The 22,772-nt window shown below is 55.3% G+C and overlaps 1 protein-coding gene across 1 annotated transcript in view; it reads right to left on the bottom strand.

Annotated features, from left to right (window-relative positions):
* The window catches only part of SDC3 (syndecan 3), a 44,882-nt gene that overhangs the window by 1,916 nt on the left and 20,194 nt on the right, over positions 1-22,772 (bottom strand). Inside the window, exons 2-3 of the mRNA XM_050909696.1 lie at positions 2,761-2,878; positions 1,701-2,308 (exon numbers count right to left, since the gene is read on the bottom strand). Of these exons, the coding sequence (XP_050765653.1) occupies positions 1,701-2,308; positions 2,761-2,878 (726 nt within the window). The remainder of the gene's footprint in view (positions 1-1,700; positions 2,309-2,760; positions 2,879-22,772) is intronic.

Raw genomic sequence — 22,772 nt, 5'->3', positions numbered from 1 at the left:
GGACCAAAGGGTGGTTCCTGCCTCCAGCAGCTCTGATGTGTCCAGAGGAAGGACATCACAGTACCGATGACAGGGTGACCCTCTCAGCAGGGAACATGGGGGATGAAACTGGGGTGTCCCTTCCCTGTGTCACTGAAGTGGACGGTTATATTGCAGCAAGCAACACAACCTCACATCTTGATGGTCACCAAAAGGTTGAGGCCACCGTGGCTGAGCTGGACCATTCTTGTCTGTCCCCATGCCAGGTGCCCTCGAGATGCACAAACTCTCACCTGTCCCTGTAGCTTCCCCTAAAGAAAGCCCCACATCCCAGACCCTCATTTGGGCTCTCTGACCCCACTGTAGACCAATGGCTGGCTGAAACATCTCACCGATGCCTCCTTGCTAGACATGAAGTGATGCAACCGTTTGTGCTACAGCAACATAGCAAGTGTAAGGATCGGATGCCATCGGATGAGCCCCAGGGGGGTTCCTTCTCTCTCCCTTTTCTCCCTTCCACCTGCTCTTATGGTTGCAGTCCTGTGGCACAGGGCAGGAGCAGGAAGAGAGGTCCTTCTCGCTCAGGACATGGAGCCAGCCCAGCTCCCTGCCATGGTCCCTGACCAAGACCCTTGGCAAGGAGGCGAACCCAGCCTGGATAGCAAACATGGGCCGGGCAGATGAGCCGTTCCATCCCACTCTGGCCCAACCCTGACCTATTCATTGCCTTCTGTGCATCCCCACACCTGCAGCTCCCTCAGGGTCAAAATCCCCTGACCTTCCCCCTTGTCCCCACAGCCTGACCTTCTACATGTCCACATGCTGAGCTGGACAGCATTGAGCATCCCCAAGCAAAACCTCCCCAGGATGCCTCCTTCACGGGGCAAACGGCTCCCTCCATGGCTGCCTTGGGATGTTACAAATCAGGATGAGGAAAGAGCTCGATGGGCCAAAGCCAGGGCGGGCGAGTAGGAGCCCTCTCCATGTCACGCTGCCCCCGGCGCAAGTGCATGGCTCACTGCTTCCCACAAGCAAGCCTTTTTGTGACAGAGATTAATTGAAGGTCAGCAAGAGCCCAAAGCGCTATACATACATATACGTACACAGAAAAGAGGGACTAGTTTAGACAAATCACTCCACCTTTCAGTCAAAGCAGTTTTCAAAGGGCCCCTGAGGGGCTCTGAATGAGAGATGGATCAGCGCATTAAATCCCCAGCTCAGGACACCCGACGGGCTGGAAATGCACCGTCAAGCCGTAATTGCGGAGCATTTGGGCTTTCCACTGACAGGCTGCAAGGTGGGAAACGGTACGATGAGCCCAGACACCAAATCCAGAGGAAAGCTGCTCTTTCCCCATGGGGCAGTGGTACCCCCAGCCCTGCTCCCCTCCTGCCTGCGGAAGCTGCTCTGGAGCAGCAAGGCAAGGCAGAGCTGGGGGCACTGAGGACACGTGTCATATCCCTGGGTGCCCCCCATCAGCTCTCGCGCCAGCCCCATCACCATGCTCTGCCCATGCTAACACCCCCACCCTCCAGCCTCCCCTCTGCAGCTCCCCAAACGTTCCACTCTCTGCAGAGCCGGGAAGAGCCCAACCTGGCTTGATCTCCCTCTGAGCAACTGGTTAAGGACGGATCAACCCCAAAGGCTTCCCATCACCATCGCTTGGCTTCATACATGGCCCACGAGCCCTTTAGCAGGTGAGAAGGGCTCCTGCCTCCTACCTGGGGGGCTTCTGTGGGTGGCAGCGTGGCAGGACTGGATGGCAAGGCAGTGCTTTTTTCTGTGAGGTCTGCAGTCCTGGAGGTGCTTGGTTTTGGCAGGGACCTGGGCTTGGCCGTGCTGGTGGGGACAAGCCGTGACGTGGCCACCTCTGTTGGTGTGCTGGTTTCGAGGATGGAGGTGGTGGGTGTCTCCAGGGTGGTGGCCCGGGTGGTGGCCCGGGTGGTGGCTGCCTTGGTGACAAAGGGGGGCAGGAACCTCCGGACGGTGGTGGGCTTGGCAGTGGCCATGGTGGTGCTGGTGGTGGTCGTGGCCACAGTGGTGGTGGTGGTGGCCGTGGTGGTGGTCATGGTGGTAGGGGAGTCACTGGCAGTGGTACTGGTGGTGGTTGCTTTCCAACTGGGGATCACTGGTGTCTCTGTCATCCTGGGGATATACAAGACGCTGGTTGTCTGCTCAGGGGTGGTGTCCTCAGCAGGGAATGGTTCAAAGGGGGTTGCCACGGGCTGCACCGAGGTGATGGGCAGCATGGCCGCCGTGGTGGGGAGCGTGATGGATGTGTCCGTGGTGAGGCTCACTGCCGTCTCGAGTCCCGACTCCTGCTCGAAATCTGAAAGAGGGGGAGAAGAGCGAAGGGTGAAGCTGCTGCTGCCCCAGCATTTGCCAGGGTTGGCATGCACCTGGCCTCACCCCGAAAAAGCCAAGAGCATGGACTGGTTCCAGGCTCAGCAGAAACCAAGGGCTGCATATTCCCCTGTGGTGGCCAAAGCCCCTCTCTGGGGTCGATGAAACCTCTATAACATGGCACGTGCTATTGTGCTGGGGAAGGGCTAATCCTGCCCAGTAGGGCCAGAGACTGAAATGGGAAATGGAGTCACTTGAGCCCAACCTTTGGGACAGTTCCCTTTGCTTTTGTCTAGGCGAGGGCAGGAGGGCAGCTCCAGAGATGGATAAGGGGCAATCTCCTCCCTCATATCCCATGGCAAGCCCCTTTCCAGTCCTACCAAAAGCCACAGCCAGGCTCCCCAGGGACCCTTCCCCAGCAACCCCACAGCTACTTACACCCCGAGCCGGAGCCCGAGTAGACATCGTCCAGTTCATCGTCCCCAAAGGGGTCATCGTCCCCAGAGCCCTCCAGGTCCACGGGCCTCTCGTAGTTCTCGTTGCGCCAGCGCTGAGCCTGCAGCCAAGGGGGGAGAGACGCGTGAGCAGCTCCAGCCCGACCAAATCAGGACTGGTGCCTGCACAGACACCCCCAGGCAGCCCTCGTGGGACGATGCACAGGTTAAACGGGCCAGGGAAAAGCCAGACCAAGAGAGCAGGAGTGCAGGCAGCGCTCTCCAGCTGAACCACCCAGAATTGTGGTTTTTTTCCCCAAAACAATTCGCTGCTGCAAATCTTTCAGACAAGCTGACATTTTGTGGAGAGCTCTCATTGACTCCGATAACATTTCCCATGGAAACAAGCCCTCTGGAAAAGGGGGAAAAAGAACAACAACTACTTTTGGAAAGTGTTAGAAAAATTATCAGTTTGGTTCTCCAGCTCGCTATTGTTCTGGTTTAGATGATTTTCACGTGATTCCTGGCACAGGTGTGACACTAACACACACTATCAGCTGCCACAACTTGGAAAGTCTCTATATGAAACAATATCAGACTTCAAATATTCCACTGCTTTACAGTGCTGCTAAAACTTGAAGAGCCCTTGCTAGTAGGGCTCTTAAACATCTTGTTTTGCAGATCAAAGTGTCTCCTGCTTGTGTTGCAAGGAAACAGTTTGACACTTCATTACAACCCAAACAAGGAAGCTTTGATCTGCAAGATAGCATCAGATGTTTCAAAATGTAACAAGCCAGGTTAGTGCTTAAATTTAAAATAAAGGGGTTGAAGGGTCCCCTTCACCTATTAGAGCATTTTACCTCTTGACAACAGCTTTGAGTTTCTTTGTTTTCATTCCAGATGGGAACAAAAAGGAGTTTTGAAAGTCAGAAGGTCCCATGACATAGAAATTTGGGATTTAACTCGCATTTTGTCCCCACATCTCTTCTCCTGGAGCCCATCAGCTGGCAAGGGAGAGAAAACCCAGCAGCCCTCTGCTGCAGCGAGATGCTCGGGGCTGGGAGGTGGGAGGACACTTCCCAGGGACTGCAAGGTGATTGCTGCCATGGTGCCCAAGCCAAGGAGATGTCTGCTGCCCAAACCCTGCCTATATAGACACTGGGGTGTTGCAGATGTACCACTTGTGTCATACGCACATGGTGACAACGTGAACATATTCCTGGGAACATAAATCTCTCGGGAAGGTCAAGGGCAGTTGGGCTTTTAAGTGTCTGTCTCTCCTGAGAGTGCTGCTGAGCTTTTTCTGGCTGGATCTATTCCTTTATCTCCAGCGACAGCAGTGCTCTCCCTTACCATCACAGCCACCGCTTATATCCTGTCAGTCTCCAATGCGCTGCACACTTTCCAAATCACTGGGAAGATTCAGTCTTTGCCCCAGAGATAATGCATCGTCCTGGAGTTTCAAATACACGGTCACCAGCAGCTCTCTGAAGAAGTCTGTTATCCACCAGAATTAAACCGCAGGGAACTGGGAATCATGCAGCCCCTTGCCAAGGCGCAGAGGCCAAACCCTGCTGCAGCACGAGGCTGAGGATGGGAGTGATGTGCTCTGAATGTGGGAGTCAGCACTGATTAACCCTGCAGAGATGCTGGGAAGCCCAGCAATGGCCATGGTGCTGGGGAAACAGCCTGGAGAGAGGAGGGACCAGGAGAGACAGGATGGAGGCAGGGCTTGTGACCCCGCGGGGGACCCAGGCTGGAGCAGTCTGTTCCTGAAGGACTGCACCCCGTGGATGGGACCCACGCTGGAGCAGTTCGTGAAGAACTGCAGCCCGTGGGAAGGACTCACATCGGAGAAGTTCGTGAAGGACTGTCTCCCGTGGGAGGGACCCCACGCTGGAGCAGGGGAAGAGTGTGAGGAGTCCTCCCCCTGAGGAGGAAGGAGCGGCAGAGACAACGTGTGATGAACTGACCGCAACCCCCATTCCCTGTCCCCCTGTGCCACTGGGGGGGAGGAGGTAGAGAATTTGGGAGCAAAGTTGAGCCCAGGAAGAAGGGAGGGGTGGGGGGAAGGTGTTTTAAGGTTTAGTTTTTATTTTCTCATTACCCTACTCTGATTTGATTGGTAATAAATTAAACTGATTTCCCAAAGTTGAGTCTGTTTTGCCCGTGACGGTAATTGCTGAGTGATCTCCCTGTCCTTATCTCAACCCACGAGCCTTTCATTATATTTTCTCTTCCTTGTCCAGCTGAGAAGGGTAGTGACAGAGCGGCTTTGGTGGGCACCAATGGGTGACAAGCGAGATGAGTTAGGTGTTGCCAAATGATTTCAAATAATTCTTTGCTCTGATCTATGGAGGAACAGGCTTCAACTCCTGGAGAGGAGATGGTAAAAAGTAGGGAAAAACTGATGCACCAAGGATCAGTGCAAGTGATTTTGCTAAATAAGTGATGTCTCACCTATAAACTGGTGTGCAACAACAAAATAAATACAATGCAATAACAAACAGATGCCCAGATGGCATCTGCTGTAGCCCGGGGGAAGGCAGTGGATAGAAGTTAAAGACCCCAAGAACCTCCTTTGGCTTCACCATGCAACTTTTCCATGACTGCCCAGCAATGACTCCAAAACCTTCAGGGCAAAGTCCCTCCTGGGTCAGTAGGACAAAGCTATGGAGCTATGGAGCTCACTCACTGTGAAATGGCCCATCCAGGACTTCTCTGTCCCTGTGACCGGTGCAGGGAAGCCAGGGACCAGGAGATCCCAGGGGACACACAGGGGCTGGTTCAGTGTCTTTTGAAGGCTGATGGGGTGCACCACCCATAGGAGCCCATAAATTATGAGACAGGCCACCAACACTGATGGGAGGGCAAGGAAAAATGGCAAGGTTTGAGGGGTGGGAGGAAGAAACATTTGGAGTTGCTCTTATTTGCCTTTTGATTTTTTTACACCAAAAATATTGAGGCTCACCAAGAAATGAGGAGACCACTGTGCAGGCGCTCCCCAGACCACTCTTCACCCCTGCCAGCTAACCCGGGCAAGCTCCCTGAAGGCTGGATTCTCTCTGTGTGACGTGCAAAGCCTCGCCATAATGGGAGCCACATGGCCCAGCTCCATCAAGCCCATTTCTCCCTTAAATTGGAACCAGACGAGGCAACTCCAGCCACCGACTCCCCGGCTCCCTGTGCTTGGACCGGGAAATGAAAACGGAAGCGCATGGCTCCAGCATGCCACGCCAGGCCCCATCCATCCATCCATCCATCCATCCATCCATCCATCCATCCACCCGACAGGGTGGAGAGACTCAGCAGAACCTGTGCGTGTCCTGGATCTGCTTTGCCCAGGAGAAGAGCCTGGAACGATGCAGCGAGGGCAAATGGGTAGATGCTGGAGAGAATTGTGCAGCCCCAAATCCAAAAGCAAACATTCCCATGAGAATAACATCCCCGTATTTTGCTCAGACAGCAATGAGCCCAGCACCCCCCTGCTCAGCACATGGCCAGGGAGGAGTCCCCAGGCACCACTGCCTGGCTCCAGCATCCTCCTGGGGTCACCGACCGATGCTATGCTCCAACCTGCAGCCTGTGGCTCCACAACATAATGCCGATGTTTGGAGCTGGGAGCCTTTCCTCTGGGTCTGTCTCCTCCCCAGATCCGCACCCCCTGCACTGTGCAAACACCATTGCTCCCTCCAGGTTGAGGGAGCAGGATCCATGCCACAGCTCTGCAGGGATCCATCTCCTGGAGCAGGAACAACTTCACAGCAATAAAACACCTCGCAGGGCCAAAACTCACTCTGCAGAGACAAATCCCCCAATGTGAGAGACATCTCTCCCACGCCTGCCCCTCACACGCCAGCCTGCAGGAGAGCAGAGATGTTCTCAGCCAGGTTTTGCCCTAAGTGGATTCCAGAGGATCGGTGGCAATCAGTGGAGTTTATACCAAGGAGGGACTACGGCAGCCCGTGGCACAGGGCAGCCTGCCAGCAGCCCAGCTCCAGCTGCTGCCTGGCCAGCTCAGTGCATGTAATAACAGCTCCTGCATCACCAGGCACCACGCTGCTGTTGCACTGCAATATTCATGAAGCTGCAGCGTTCCTGCTGCTCAGGAGAGGTGAAACGGGACCTAAAGTGGGATGGCAGAGAACTTCCCTTCTCTTGGTTGTCCACAAGTCTCCGGAGGCTGCTCCCGAGCTGCTCCTGCGTGCAGGGGGAGCTGGCGATACAAAACCATGGCAAGCAGCAACAGATGCTGGGCAACCCTTTGCTCCTCTCCAGCATCCTTCATCCTAGGATTGCATCTGCCCAGCGTAAACCCCTAAATAACCACACAGCCAGGACCAGGCATGGGGGGACCCCCTGATTGCAGCACACACAGCCCCAGCCCACCAAGCTTCAAAAAGATTTATTGATAAAGACTTGTGAAACATCTCCAGGTGTTCCCAGTGCAGAGGAGGGGTGTTTGGGACACGGCTGTTCCCAAAAAAGCCCCCATGTCGCTCCACTCCTGAGGTACTGACGTAAACCTCCTCCCGGCCAGGCTGCCCCAGCTGCAGCCCTGATGGTATTAGGTCAGGCTCATGCAATAAATCTTGGGAACAGTCGGTGTTTATTTGGATTTACTGCTGCTTAGATCGTTAATGCTCTGCGTGCACTGAGCCCCGCAGCCGTGCACGGCCCCCCGCCTCCCCCCAGCAATGAGGGGGCGGCTCCCCCTTGCATGGCTGGGATGAAGGGGAGAGGAACGGTGATTTTGCCAGCCCGGGAAATCACAAATCACGCAGGACGGCAGCTCCCACCTCCCGATCTGCAGCTGCCTCCCCATCCGTCACAGCCTCCATCGCAGCAACGATGCAGCTGGCTGGATTTGTCCCAAAAGAGAAACTTCATCCAGACTTCATCCCCGACCCAGCAGGCTCCGTGTGGTCAGAGCAAGGTTGGAGGGAGCCCGCTGGCAGGACCCCCTGGGCGTGCTGGATCTGTCTCTTGCAGCCCCTGGTCCTCAGGGATGGTGTCAGGGAGTGTCCTGACCCCGCTGCAGGAGGGATGGGGCTGCCACCCCAGTGAGCACTGCAAGCCCCAAGAGAGGGTCTTCCACGGCACGAATTTCGTGCCTGCCTAGGGCTGGGAGTCATGCGAGCCACATCCACACCCTTGATCAGACTCCTCCCGTGGTTAGGATGGGGGGACACGCTCGCACAACTCCCAGGTCCTCTGTGAAGCCCTCTCTGGGCATTCAATGCAAAGCTGGGCCAGGCCAGCAGAGGCTCCTTGGGGCAAGGAGGAAACCCCAGCGCGATGCTCGTCCTGGCCCCGGTGTCCCCTACCCCACGCCACCCCCTGCCCTGCCCTGCCTGCAGCGGGATGCCAAGGGCCACCGATTAGCCGGCTCGAGCCAAGGGACAGCAGCTCCCATCCATGCAATTACAACTTCCCAGCTAATGGCTCTTGGCAGGGGGTTTCGCTAACCAGCTCAGCCCTGCTTCCCCCGGCCAGGCTTCATTAGGGAAATTAAACCAGGGGTCAAGTAAAGCTGCTGGAGGCACCGGGGCCCAAGACGCCGGCTGGGCCCGGGGGGTTGCCATGGGAGGTGAAAAGGAGCAGAAAGGTTTAAATGTGCCCTGTGAGGTGCTGGCTTTCCACCGGGCCATGCTCAGGACTGTCCCGCAGAAAGGGAACTGTTCGTGTCATGTCCCCATGGCTCAGCCCATGAGCCGGTCACTGCCGTGCCAGCCAGGGGGGCAGCCTGGGCCAGGATCCAGCTCTGGCATCACCCAGACCCCAATCACCTGCCCTACTCCCACTCCTCCAACATCCAGAAAGGTCACAGACCTGCTGCTATAAAAGCAAGCCCTGATGCAAAGCACTCTCCATAGGGCAGGGACAGAAAGTCAAATTTCAATAAACATTCCTCCAGTGCTCTAAATGACCCCAAATAAGTGCCAGACCCAAAGGATTTGGATGTCAGCAGCTCTGGAGGCGACATGGCCACTACATCAAGCTCGGATAAGAAAAGCATCCCCCATTCGATCCCAGAGGACCCTTTTGCTCCCACAGCTGCCATGGGGCTGAGCGAGATCTGCAGGCGATGACCCCCACCCGGCTGCTCACCGTCCCCTTCGATGCCTCCGCTCCGCAGCTTGGCTGGACCATCCGGGAACAGCAGCCAAGGGGCCGCAGCAGTGCAAATCACACCCAAATCCTGCGCTAAGAGCCTTGGAAAGCGAGCGAGAGCTCAGGCCCTTTGGCCTGGCACCATCGGAGCTGAGCAGGGAGATTAGAGAGGCTTCAGTCCCTCTCCCTCGCCTATGCACATCTAACCCCCTCAGCACAGCGGATGCCCTGTCCCTCCCTCTTCTCTCCCTTTATCAAGGTGGGTTGACACCATTTTACAGGTGAAAAAATGTAAAGGTCAGGTAAAGGGTCCCACTCAGCCCTCCCACAAGCAGCTCTCTGTGTACACCAAAGGAATTGGGTACTTAAAAGATGGGGAAACCAAGGCACAGAGGGGACATGCCCGCCACCTTCATGTACAGCACAAACATGCCCCTATAGACCCCTCTACATCTTTGTACACATCCTGGGGGATGGGGACCAGCTGGTTTGGGTCTTCCTAAATTCCCTGTACACCCTTGCTTGCACGTCCTTGCTTCCCTAGGCAGGGAGGATTAGGGTGTTGTATTTTTTAGGGTGTATCCACTCCCTGGCAGGGCTTTCGCAGAGACTCTTAAAACTCCTGAAACCTGCCCCGAACATTAAACCCAAAATGCGCTGCCGTTGCAAAAGTGATATTCACTGCTGAATGTCCGGCTTTCACACTGGGAGGAAGGGACCCTTATAAATCAATCCATCTTTAACCACGGGGAGAGGCTGGTGAACCTCCCCGGGATGCTCTCAGGCCCTTTGCCGGTAGCCATCGGCATGGCAACGGTCGGCATGGAAACTGCCTCCTCCATGGCGACGCATCCATCGCTGGTGCTGGGCGACGGGTGGTGTCCTCTAGCGCATCCACCCGAACTGGGTCTGGGGTCTGCTTCCCCGGGGGTGTCGCTGGGAAGGAGGAATTAAATGGCCCCATGGGGTGGGCTACAGGGTGGGGGGGAGAAGGGGAGAAGAGTCACCTCCAAAAACACAGAGGAGATCCCAGAGGAGTGGTCCGGGCGGGGGTAGAAATCCCGACTTGAGTCCCAGTATCTGCTGTCTGCGGGACTTTGCGGAGGGTCAGAGCATCTCCCCATGTCCCAGCAGCCCTGGCTGGGAGTTATCTGCCCCAGTCTGGGTGGTGGAAGTGATTGAAGGCTGTGGATGTTTCTAGCCCTCCTGGCTGTGGACAGAAGCTCAAGAGTTTTCCCTGAGGGAATCAGAAAGGAAATAAAAAGAGCTGAAATTTGGTGGTTTCTAAGGCAGCCGGGACGCAGGCTTGGTTCGTGCCCAGAGCTCAGGCTGGCAGTGATGGTTGACAAAGCTAGGTGGTAAAGTCCTTTCCCTGGCACGTGCGTAAGGCTCGTTGCAGCGTGCACAGAGAGCAGAGCTGAGCAACTCCAGAGGCAAAGCGAACCCCAGGAAAGCATCAGAGCCCGAGGAGCCCACACGCCTCCTCCCACCGCGTCCAGCTGCAGCCCCCAGCACCACGCGTGGGGTTTGAGACGAGAAGGCTCCTGCTGCAGGGAGACCTGGCATGGCAAGCTGGGGATGGAGGCAATTTTATCCCCTGATATGGATGTCCATGGCCATCCAGCAGCCTCCAGCACAACTCTGGGGCACAACATGGGGCAAGGCAGGGGAAAGGATGCATGCGGAGAGCATCAGCAGGGATGCAGGGGACCAGCCTGCTCCACATCCCAACAGGTGGGCAGTTAAAGAGGAAAAGGAAGATTGAATCAGTGTGAAAGCAGCCTGGAGAACGGGACGGGGTTGTGCAGGCGAGCACAAGGACCAGTTTGCCGTCCCATCCCTCCCCATCCCATGGTGCCAAGCACAGGTTCTTGCCCCTGCATCCCATCCCCTGCCCATCCCGCTTGCAAAACGAACAGCAAAAACAGAAAGCCAAAGTCCCAAAGGTCTGTTTGCATTTCAACCCAGTGAGACAGCTTTGGGAAGCCCAAACGCCCTGCTCCCAGCAGCAGACTCGCAGCCCTGCATGCTGCAAGAGCAAGGGGAGAGGACAAGGTGGGCAGGAGCGATGCAAATGGTGATGGCAGTGTGCAAGAGTAAAAGTGACCCGGGGAGTGTCCTCCAAGGGAGATGCTGAATCTGGCCGCATTGGAAAGCTCGGAAGGACGCAGCCAGGGTCAGCAATCCATCAGGGGCTGAAAGCCGTTCTCTCCAGGAGAACACATTTAAACTGAGAACATATTGCAGGAAAAGCGTCGATTATTTCTATGATATTTTCCATGGGATATTTCCAGTTAATCACCCCTTAAAAGCAATTTCTGGTGTTTTATATAGAAAACCTTAATAACTCATCCCAACACGTGATTTAGTGATACTATAAAGAGTTGAAATAATATTAACTCGCACATAAAGTTGGAATGAAAACATTGTTTCTGAACCTTAAAGACTCCACAACTCTTTTCCCACTACAAAAAAAATCACTGAATTTCCACTCTTTGATCCAAGGCTGCAAGTTAAAAATAAATCTGTTGGAAAGCTGCTCCAGACAGCATCTCAGTGTCGCTGGGACCCGCTGCTTCGGGAAAAGACCTCGATGTCCCAGCATGGTCAGCCCTGGCCAAGATTTTGCCCAAGGACTGATGCTAGAGAACACCAAAGCTGCTTGAGGTGGAGATGCCCATGGCAACGCCAAGGAGGCTGGGCTAGAGGGCAATGCCACAGCATGGCTGGAGTTTGGGGGTGCAAGATGCTGGTGGAAACTGGGGGGCTGATGCTCACAACCGGTGGAGTTCCCACTTGCAAGATGTGGTGTGAGCTCAGGCAAGCACCATCCAGTTATTTTGTGTAACTTCATTCTTTCTCAGATTAATTAAGCCCCTGACTACCAGCTGCCTAAACCCCGGTTCATTTTGATTTAATAGGCTGGTTATTTTATGCAAGTAAAATAATCATTAACATTTACTGAGGAGCAGCAATTATTCTGGCTTTGTATCGATTCTCCGCTTCCAACGCAGGCAACGCTGCGAGGAGCCGGGCTGGGTGCAGGCGCATCCCGAAACCTGCGTTCGGACGCGTACGCTCGTGAGTGTTTAATCATCGCTCAGGGAATAGAACGAACCGCTGGGTCCAGGTACCCTGGACGAGGCTCAGTTCTGCAAACAGCATCTCTTCCTCCTCCTCCTCCTTGGGATCGTCTGTCTCCACCATCATTTTTTATCCCAGTTCATCAATGGATTATTGCCAGATCCTACCCCACTACACAATAAATATCCCCGAGCCAGGGCTGGCATGAAAAATAGCAAACCTCCCGACATAAATTGTTGCTAACACCTCATCTCCCAGCACACTCTGCTTTTTACCTCCGGGGAGATGGAGGAGAAAAAAAAAGCAAACACACAAACAAAAGTCCCCACCTCCTGCTGCATGCAAAACACCGGATGAAGAGGCATGAACGAGCCCAGCGAGCCTCTGCCACGCAGTGGCTGGGATTGCATCAGGCAACTGAGGTGGCTTCTTGGGGTTCCCCTGGGGTGGCAGGTACCCCCAAGCCCTAAGCACCTCCGGGGACTGCCGCGTTTGGCTCCTGCCACATCCGCAGTGGTTCCAAGTGTGGCCCTTCGCCCCACGGCTGTGGGTTCGGCCAGAGCTGATGGAGCACTTGGCTGGAAATGATGCTATCGGCAGATGCGGGAGCGGGGCAGGAGGTTCCCCCAAGCCTGGGTGAGCCAGCATAGGGAAAAAGCCAAGCCGAAGCCAGGCTCTACAGACCCCCTTGGTACCCAGGAGTAGGGAGAGTCCCGTGCCACAGCCCGGAGCACCATGATACCCGCTCGCCAAAAAATCCCAAACCTATGGTGCCCTCCATCCTCCTACTGAGAGCATCCTGCTAACCCAGGCAGGGCAACAGAGACAACCTGCATGGGATGGAGCAAAACCAGCCGGGCTGGCAGGCGGGGACAGGCAGGGCTTGGGCAGCTGGGGTGCCTGCACCCCCAGTTCTGCCGCCTGCCCTCCTCCACCTCCCTGCTCTACCTGCCCAGGCCGATCTCTTTTCCGCTCCGAAGGATTCACAGTGCGCTCCAGACTCATTAATTCCCATGGGATTGCACATTGCCATGGCGACGCAGGCAGCCCCGGGAAAATCCTGCCCTCCCCGGCACACTGCCCGCGGACCACAGGCCACCATCCACGGATGCTCATGGTGGGTCTCAGCGCCCCGGCTCCATCCACCATTTCCTTCCCAGGACTCGGGAGCCGCCGCCGTCAGCAGGAACTCCCCCCAGTCATTACAGAATTGATTTAATTTGCTCTGCTCCATAATCCTATTGCAGCTTAACATGCAAAACTGTCTCAAGCTTTTCTCACCTTCCACAAAGGCGCGTTTCAGAGCTCACTCCCCTCCCTGAGACTCAGCTCTCCAAAGAGCTGCAAAATAGGATTTTATATATATTTTTTTTCCTGCCCTTCCTCGAGCGCTTGGCACAGGGGACTGCCACTATGTCTGTTAAACACCTCCCTGACGGCCTCCCGGCAGCAGGACATTGCTAATTGGCACTTTGGGATTCACACGCTCCCTGTCTTGCCTCCGGCTCCTCTGCAGAGACCCAGCAGCGCAGATGGGCCCCCAGGAGAGCTCACCCTACCCAAAGCAGGGGAAGACGGTCCCGTGCTCCGTATCCAGGCCATGGAGATGGAGTTCAGCCAAGACAAACATCTTTGGTGGTGTCGAGGGGCAGGGAGCTGTGGACCTGGCCACATGCCCGGGTGGCACACATGGGGGACAAGTCATCACGTGCCTCAGCTTACCTGCCTGCAAAATAGGTGCAAATAATGCAGGGCAGGGGACAGGAGCAGGCAGAGGCTCCTCTCCCATCCCTGGGGCTCTGGGGACCACGGCACTTCTCTGCAGAGGGGCATCCACATCTCACACCCCGCTGTCCCAGCAGCTCATGTTTCTCTGCTCCCCACTCCCCCAGATGCAACTCTGGGCTGAAAGTCAGAGTTTCCCCCCCAGCCAGACATACAAAAGGGTGAGCAGCCTCCCGGGGGAGGTGGAGAGGCCGACGGGAGAAGTAACCTCTGTGCCATGCCTCATATCATGTCTGCTAGTGCCGGTGGGCAGCGCACTGCAGGAAAGGGCATCGTCGGCCCTTGCCTCAGTTTCCCCCTTCCCTGAGGACCGTGGGGAAAAGACACAATGTCGTCTCCAACCAGGACTCGACCTCCTGATGTGGGATGACAACAGGGACGAGCTGGAAGGCAGAGCTGGAGGGGGACAGGCGGACGGGTCTGCTCAGGGTTTGGTGGTTTATTCTGCTTCTTGCTTTAACCTTGCCAGAGCCCCAGCGCACGAGACAGCCTCGCTGTTAGAGCGGATATTTAAAAAAATCGAACTGAGACTTGAATGACACCAGGAGCCACCATCACGTTAAAGAGAGGTTAAAAACCCTGCTATGGGGGTTGGAGTTTTTCAGCCGTGCAAATGTCATGGTGGCCAGCACTGCTGGGAGCATCCCCTGGGCTGGGTCCCACAGGCGAGCGCTGGCCTTGGGCCGGATCCTGCAGCCACCGCCGGGCACAGGGTGACGGGACTTCCCTTATGGAGGGGAAAGAAAAAACCCCCATACAGATCCAAACAGGTGGAGCTGGAGATGGTGTTTGCAAGCTGGGAGGGGAATGAAGAGGTGCCTGCCTGTGGGGAGGCGACTGGGGGGGAGCAGAGCCTTGGTCTCCACTCCTAAGGGGTGCAGAGCACCCACAAAGCTGGGGTGGGTGCTGCGTGCTGGGACCACGGCCAGCGAGCTGGACAGCCAGGCTGGTGGCAGGTGAAGGTCTCTAGCCTGGCAAAAGCCACTCCCGTAAGCTGGATGTGTGCCAGCTCTGACGGCATTTCTTCTCCCGAGCTTTTTTCATCTTTTCCTTTTTCCTTTCTTTTTTTTTTTCATTTTCCCCCTTTATTTTTTTTCCTTTCTTTTTACCTTTTTCCTTTTTCCCCTCAATTCCATGCTCCAGGACCCAGGGCGTTTACCGAACCTCTTTGCTCTCCCCAGCAAAGAGACGGAGAGAAAAAGCTCATTTCCAGCCCCCTTTATTGGAAAGAGAAGACCAGAAATTTGCACCTTAATGCCTCAAAACTAGAAGCAAAAAAAAAACCCAAACCAAATACTCAAGAGCTTTTAAGCCAGACCCGAGATGCCAGAGGAGCTCAATGGAAAGTTTTGCACACCCAAAGTTTTGTCCCATAGAGAAACAAACCCGACGCCGAGGAGCTGCGGGGTCACACGGGTGGGGAAGAAGTGGGGTGCTGCCCCTTGCTGGAAAGCAGCCTCCTCTCTCCTAATTACTCTCCTAATTACACCTGAGAGGCTTTCGGTGGGGACCTGAACTAATTATTCCCACTTAACATGACACCTTCATGCATCCTCCTGCCTGTTGCATAGCGAGGGTGAGTGAAAATGAATAGCTCCCCGGTTATTTTGGCCTCGTAAGGGGTTTTCTCCAGTCCCAAGGACCAGCCGATTCCTTTTGGTCGGTCGCTAAAGGTTCAGCCCTTGCAAAGCCACCAGCAGCCCTGGCTGCGGCCGAGCGCAAGCCCTGTCGAGAGCTGGGTGGTTTTTGGCGACAGCTTGAGCTCCTCCACGGCATCCAAATCTCCCAGCCAGATGGTTGGGCTGATTACACGTTTCCCAGGTCACCCGAGGGCAACACCAGCGTTTACACAGACCCACCAGCTCCCGAGTGAGGAGAAAATATTTACTCTCCCAGCCTCAGATAGGGAAGGAGCTTTTTTTTCCCCTTTCCACCCTATTTGCTGCCAACGGGAGCCCATTCACTTCCCTTCTTCGTGGCCAGGGAAGGACGGACACCGCAGCCAGAGAAAAGCCACCGCCGTGCACCCAATGCCCATGAGCCCCACGGAGCAATCGGGCCTCTCCAGGTTCAGTTTTTCTTTACAACCCCAGCAGCAGAAAGTGGAGAAAAAAAATAGGTGCCGCGATGGTTTGATGCACAGCGCCTCAGACACTGGCGTCCTTGTTCTCCGCCGGCCACGCTGCACAGCCAGAGTGGGGGAAACCTAATCCCGCTCCCTCCCCGCTCGGATTTCCCAGCTCTTCTGTGTTAAAGCACTGACGAGGCAGGCAGCAGCGTTAACAAAATATTATGGTGGCGCCAGCCCTTGAGACACAACGATTTAATGCCCAGTGCATTAAAAGCAAGGCAGCGATGGAGCAAGGTTTTGCATGCGCTGCACTCCCGTCCCCTCCATTTATTGCAAGCCCCTAAACTGGGACGGACTCTGGCAAGGGGGTTAATCCTTGTCGAGACCATCCCGAGGACAAGACCCCAAAGCAAAACGCAGAACGGATGCAGGGAGGAGCGCACGGAGTGACTGGGGTGCAGGGATAGTGCTGGGGCCATCAGGTTCCCGGTGAGGTGCAGTGATTTCCTGGGACTGATGTGCCACTGTCACTGGGGGAAGGCGCCTGATTTCAGGGGTGTCGAGAGAGTTAATCAATCAGCACTTGAAAGAGGTGCAAATGCCAAGTGTTGCTTGCCTGACACTTAAATACCCAGATTTTTTGCACCTTAAAAATAGATCAATGGGTGATTAGATTCAGAGCAACCAGGTGTTAGCGCTGCAAAGGGGGTGCAAAAACCCCAGCTCAGGCTCCTTGCGAGCGGTTCCCAGCGCACGTGGAAGCGCTTCTCACCGCTGAGAGTAACCCAATTTCTGCTGTCTTGCCTCATCACTCAGCTCTCCAAGAAGAATTAGAGCAGGGTGGGGAGTTCACACTGGACTCCCTGCCCTCCCTGCCATGCCCAGGGAGGAGAGGTGATGCCATGAAGCAGAGAAAGGCCAGCCGCCAGCCTGGGGCCACATCCTGGCTCTGCCCAGCCCCTCTGAGCGAGACAGCGGTCATCCAGGCCACAAAATTCATTTCATCTGCATTTTTCAGCTGCAAAATCAGCCCACCTCCCTCCAAAAGTGCTCAGGAGCAGGTCAACGTTTCTCACCCCCAGCAGATCACCGCTGGAGCTCCTTGATTTAGGAAAAAAAAAAAGGTATTTCCTCTTTCTAGTGCACACACAAAGAGCCCTCAACCTATATTTATCTGCCCTGAACTTTATCTGCTTCAGTTATTCGTCTGGAAATGTAATCAATCTCCCTTCCGACAGCACCGGCCCCTTCAGCTCGGCAGCTGCACAGCCACCCTCCCCTCTGCATCCAGAGGCGTTAAGCAATCAAACGTGATGTGTGATAAAGAAAAATAAAAATTCAATTAAAAAAAAAAAATTTCCTTGCATGGGGCAGCTCAAGCATTTGCTAAAACTCTGCCTTGTTGGATGTCGCCCTGTTTTGTGCAAAGGGAGGAGAAATGGTCTCGGGGGACCCGCCAGCTGCAGGAGCACTGGGACAACCCCCAGCAATTGGGTCAACCCAAACGCGGCCACCACTGGTACAGGGCACAGGAGCCGGGACACCGTGACCTGGTTCCCAATGTGTCCTGTCTGGAAGCGCTTAGGCTCTGCACCGCGCCAATAAAGCTAAGGTTTCCAGATGAAAGAAAACATCCCAAATCTGCCGAAGATCAGAGCCTTGACCTGAGCGTTGCCCAGCTCTGGTTACTGGTCCCTGCCCAGGAAACACCACCAGCCCCGCAGGGCTCAGCTTACTGAGAAAATAAAAGAGCTGGAGGCTTCAAGCCTTATAAATGAGCAAAGCTTCGGCCAATGGAGAAAACCACTCCATGCTCTTGCTGCCCCCCTCTGCGAATGGGGGATTTGAAGGCTTTTTGCAGGCAGTGGGAAATGTTTCAAGGTATCCTGTCCGTGTGCGACGGGTGTATGTGTGAAAGGAGGTTATGTCGCTGGAAGGAGTTGTTCAAATATTTATACAGCCCAAGCCTCCTTGTTTCCTGCCCCCAGATGAAGTCCTCTTAATGAAATGTAACTAAACAAGCCATTTCCATTCTGCCTTTCCAACGATAATTACGGCTGATACGGCAAGTGGGATGGCAGTGTTTCAACACCCCGCCGGAGAGATGAAAACCAATGTCCTTCAGGCAACATCTACCAGGCAGCGTCAGCCCCAAAGCTTTTAAGAAGAGGGTTTGCATTTTGGTGGTGTGACCACTCCGGGGATCCCACCATCCATCTGCCCGGCCAGGCTGTTCATGGGGCCAAGACGGCATCACCAGTCCTGGAGCAAAAGTCCCTCTGTGCCGCTGGCCTGGGAGAGCCGTCAGGTTAGCCCCGGCCCCTGATTGCTCTTTACCTTCTTCTCTGGGTGGGATATTACCATCCTCACAGCAGGTATTTAATTTTGTTGGGGAATAAGCAGCTGAAGTGAAGCAGCAGGACCATGCGCAGGGGTGGAGGCTGCACGCGTTGAAGGTGGTATTTGTCGTTGTCAGGAGGGAAATGCCCCTTACAGAGCCTCTCCTGGGTACCTCTGTCTCACCCATCCCAAAGCACTTGGTGATAGAAGGGGAAAAACATCCTCCTGTGCCTGACAGGGAGAGGGAAACTGAGGCAGAGCAAGGGAACGGACGTCAGTGGCAGAGTCCAGCATCTTCTTAGTAAATAAGGGCAGCCTTTGCTCTCCTCCACCTCCTCAAGCTGGCAGGGGTCAGATGGACACAGTGAGACATCCCAGTGTGTAGTGCTACCAGTAGAAATCAGGTTCAAGTCCTTGCTCCACCACATTTCCATCACCCCTTGGTCAAATCCCTTTGCCTTTCTCCAGCACCACGCATTTTGAAGATGGGTCACTTGGGCAGCAAGAAGGATATCTACCCCTTCAATGGTTGCAAGAGCCCAAGGCAGCACTGTGCCACCAGCAGAGAAGACAGGCTGGGTGCTGGGTGCCATGCCCCATGGGTGCTGGGTGCCACGCCTGCTGGGTGCATCAGCAAGAAGGACAGACACCCAACATCAATTCCCTTCTCCTTGGGAGAGGAAATGTTGTGTTTCCCAAGGAGAGGAGATTTCCAGCAGCTGGAGGCAGTAGTCAGGGGTGCTGATGTCCACCATGGATGGATGAATCCTGGGAATGGCTGAAGGCAAATCCCTGGTGCCCACAGAGCTGAGCATCTCCAGCCTGGGCACCTCGAAGCATCCTGCCAGTGGGATCAGGGTGGGGTTGCAATGACCCAGGGGACACCCACGTGTATGTGCACTTACAACAGCCCGTGCTGGAGTGGGGAGAGACCCCCCCCGCGGCCCAGCTGGAGGGCTCTGCTTCACCCCTGAGGAGGATTAGCAGAGCAGAAGGAGCCGTGCAATGGGACCATGCTTCATCCCACGGACACGGCAGCATCCTGGTGCGACACACACCTCCCCGAGCTCCACGCACCTCAGAAGGGCAGCTGTACGTTGTAGGGCCAGCCTGGTTCGCAGGGAGCATCCTCTCTGTCATTCAGGCGGGGAAACTGAGTCACAAAGCAACTGGGCAGCATCTCCCCAAAAGCCTGCAATAGCCTGGGAGAGGATCCAGGAGTCCTGGCCTCTGCCTCACACAACCTCTCCTTGGGGGATGCTGAAAGCCAAAAATTGGTGTGTCCGGGGGTGTCGGGGCCATGCCCTGATCCAGCATCTCTCCCAATGCACTTGCAGCACTATCCAGCCCCACTGCAGCGATGGGGCTCCCCAGAAAACCAAAAAAAAAAAGGGGGAAAAAAACCACCAGGGAAAAAAAAAAGATTTTCAGCTCACCAGTCTTTTTTTTCAGATGTAAAATTGATTAAAATAAACCCAGTGATCTGACTTAGCTGTTTCTATTTAGGACCTGAATAAGGACTTGTGAGCCCAAAAGCTTATCTGCTTTGGAGCTTTTTTTCCCTAACCGTATCGGTTGCTCTAATAAAAGATACGGCCGCTCCCTGCCAGCCTCCTCGCACTCGCATCCTTCAACTGTCACGCTTCCACCCGTACAACTACCACTACCATTGATTTCTCCGCTGGCTGGAGCGAGCAGCGAGGTCCCCGACTGCTCTTGCTCAATGGAGGAGCGACAAGGTTACGACTCGCCCAGCTGCTGTTTAGTCAGCAAAAAAAAAATTTCAAAAAGCAAGAATTTATGTTGAAAAATCTGCCTCCTTCTCCCTCTTTATTTTCACGGCTGGTAGTGATCTTCCCACCACATTCCCAGCCCTGCATAGGGCTCAGCACAAATCCTGGGCACCCACCCAGTGCCAGAAATGCTGCTGGAAAAGACATGGGAGATGGTTTGCATGCAAAGGGAGCAGCAAGGCTTGGGTGCAAGCAAGCTGGAAAGGTGAGGCCAGAGCCCAGCCTTGGATGAAGGCAGCTGCCTGGCCGTGTCCGCGTCCCCTTGGCCATTTTGCTGTGGGTGGGGAGAGCAGGAGACGTGGGGAAGCAGGTCTGTGCTGGGGAGCGTGTTTGGACGCTCAGACTGGGGATGGGGCACTGAAACACTGGGATGTGGCACGGGTGATGGACAGGGGACCGCGGTCCCACAGACCGGCTCTCCCTGGGCGCCCAGTACCCAAATTCCATGCTGAAATGGTGATGCTCCTGCAAATCGGGCTCCCAGGTCCTCCAAATCCAGGATATCTCCCTCCGGCTGAGGACACCAGTACCTGGTGCCCCTTCCAGCCTTCACTTGTGCAAGGAGAGCGGCGGGACGTGCACCTTGCTGCAAACCCACCGCAATACAACCCCAGCAGCCGGGCTTGCACAACTCCTCGCCCCCCACCAGCAGATTTTGGCGCTTGGCTGGGCAGCACTCTTACCCAACCCTGGCGATCGCTCACTTGAAAGCAAACCCAAGCTCGCCCCATGCTCGCTTCCTCTGCCCTGCAGCCAGTTCAGCGAGGGACAGAGCGAGGATTAAGGATGCGGTAGCGGAGGGGATTACCGGCAGCCCTCGCTGGGTGCTCGGATCCCGGCAGATTGCCTGTGCTGGGGGCGGGGAGGGCAGCATAAAACCTCGTGCCTTTGCATTTGATGGATTTTTATGGTGTAATAAAATGGAGGATTTACCTGGGGAGGCTTAAATGCTAAAATTACACCAGGGAGGTGCGCATGTGGTGGCAGAAGCGAGTGACATCCATTGCAACACTGCAATGGGTGAGCAATCCTCGTCTGACCAAAGGGGCACTTTTTCCCCAGGAATTTGTAACCCTCTGCCAGTCTCTGAGCAAATCAGCAAGGCACCTCCACCCCCTTTTCACCCATGGGGAAACTGAGTCACGGAGCAAATCCCCAGCATGGCTGTAAGTCAATTCTCCCGTTGACTTCACCATAAAAGACCTTGGAGATCAGCGGGAATCTCCCTTGTTCTTCCCTACAGCCATAAGCATCAGCACCCCTGAGCACCCCAAAGAGCACCCCAGCCTCCACGTTGCACCCAGCAGCCTGGAGCTCGTGCTCATCCAGGCTCTGCTTCTGCCTTTCCTCCTGCCCGCTTCCCAAAATGCACAAGGACGCGTGTCTGTAGATAAAAAGCCCTATTTTTAGCACCTCGTATCATTAACCTCTGGGACCCACTGCTACACGTGGCATCCCAGGGACAAGGTTTCAGAAGGGTGCATCAAACCCAGGGACAGGGAAGGCACGCTTACATCAGCCAGAATAAAAACCACGTTATAAATTTGCACGTTGCTGGCGCGGAGAAGAGGGTGTCCTCTATGCTCACCCCCAACTATCTGAAATAAAGTGGTTTACACACTCCAGGCTGCACTCAAAAGGTGGATTTGGGGTCACATCCCAACCTGGGAGTGGTAACGCTGGCGAAACGACGATGGCTCTGCTCTCCCTGGCCCCGAAACCCCACCAGGACCGAGCTGAGTGTGCAGCTTGGCTGAACACCGAGGATTAATGTGGAGTTTCCTTTTGCAGCTGCTGCAGGGATGCTCCAGAGGATGCTCCCCCTGCACGCTGCATAGAAATCCTGATTTCTGCCCTTTGCAGGGGATGAGGCTGTGCTTGCCCAGCCGAGCTCTGCTAAGCCCCGCTCCCTGCCCAAAGCCACGCCTAGGGCTCGCAGCAGTGGAGCAGCGCGATGCCAGGCTGCTGCGGGGCCGGGAGCAGGAGAAATAGTGCGGGTGACACACTACGAGGGATGTTTCTTGGAAATCAGCACTGGCTACGCTAATCAGAGCAATAGGGCCGGGAGGGATCCCACAACCGGGCTGCGTCTCTCCCGCCCTGGGTCAGGGTCGGCTCCGCGGCTCTGGTTCTCAATGCGCTGAGCTAACCCAGCCTTTAGCATCTCCAGCAACGGGTTTGCACAGCATCCCCACAGCCCCTTTATCCCGGCACATCCCGACCGACATGGGGTTCCCGTTGCCTGGCCCAAAGTTTTCCAGCTGTAGGACGTGTCTCGCACTAATTCTCCATGATGACAGTAGTGCCTGCCTGCTCCTGCCTGCCTGCCCCTGCCTGCCTTGTGCAGGGTGACCCGGGCACCTGGGTTCCCTCCTCAATGGCTGCTCGGGCTGGGCACTTGGCATCACTTGTCCCCACACAGGCACACAATTTTGGGGGTCCCTGCTGGAGAACACCAGTGCAGTGCAGGGAGTAAGAAGGTGCAATGGGAGGTGGGGGATTTCTCGGCTGCAGAAGGCAGCGAGCATCCCCACTGCCCTCACACCCGATTTCAGGTGATGCTCCTTGTCCATACAACATCCCAGTGAGCTGGGGGCAATTGCTCTAAAACCCTCCAGGAAAAGCCCCTGGATGCCCGGAATGAGGTGGGGCACGGATCTCAAGGCCAGGCTTTACCCAGAGAGGTCAAAAATGCCACGATCCCCCTCACATGAACAGGACTGCTCCCCCCACCCCAAAAAAAGATGCTCTTCAGCGCTGGCATCCATCATCATCTGACCCCAGCCCAGCCTTGAGCTAGGCATGTCCTGAGCAGGCAAAGGCTGCCAT

Source organism: Gymnogyps californianus, chromosome 22, assembly GCF_018139145.2.
Source record: "Gymnogyps californianus isolate 813 chromosome 22, ASM1813914v2, whole genome shotgun sequence".
Classification (NCBI taxonomy): Eukaryota; Metazoa; Chordata; class Aves; order Accipitriformes; family Cathartidae; genus Gymnogyps; species Gymnogyps californianus.
This window is presented reverse-complemented; position numbering and strand designations above follow the sequence as displayed.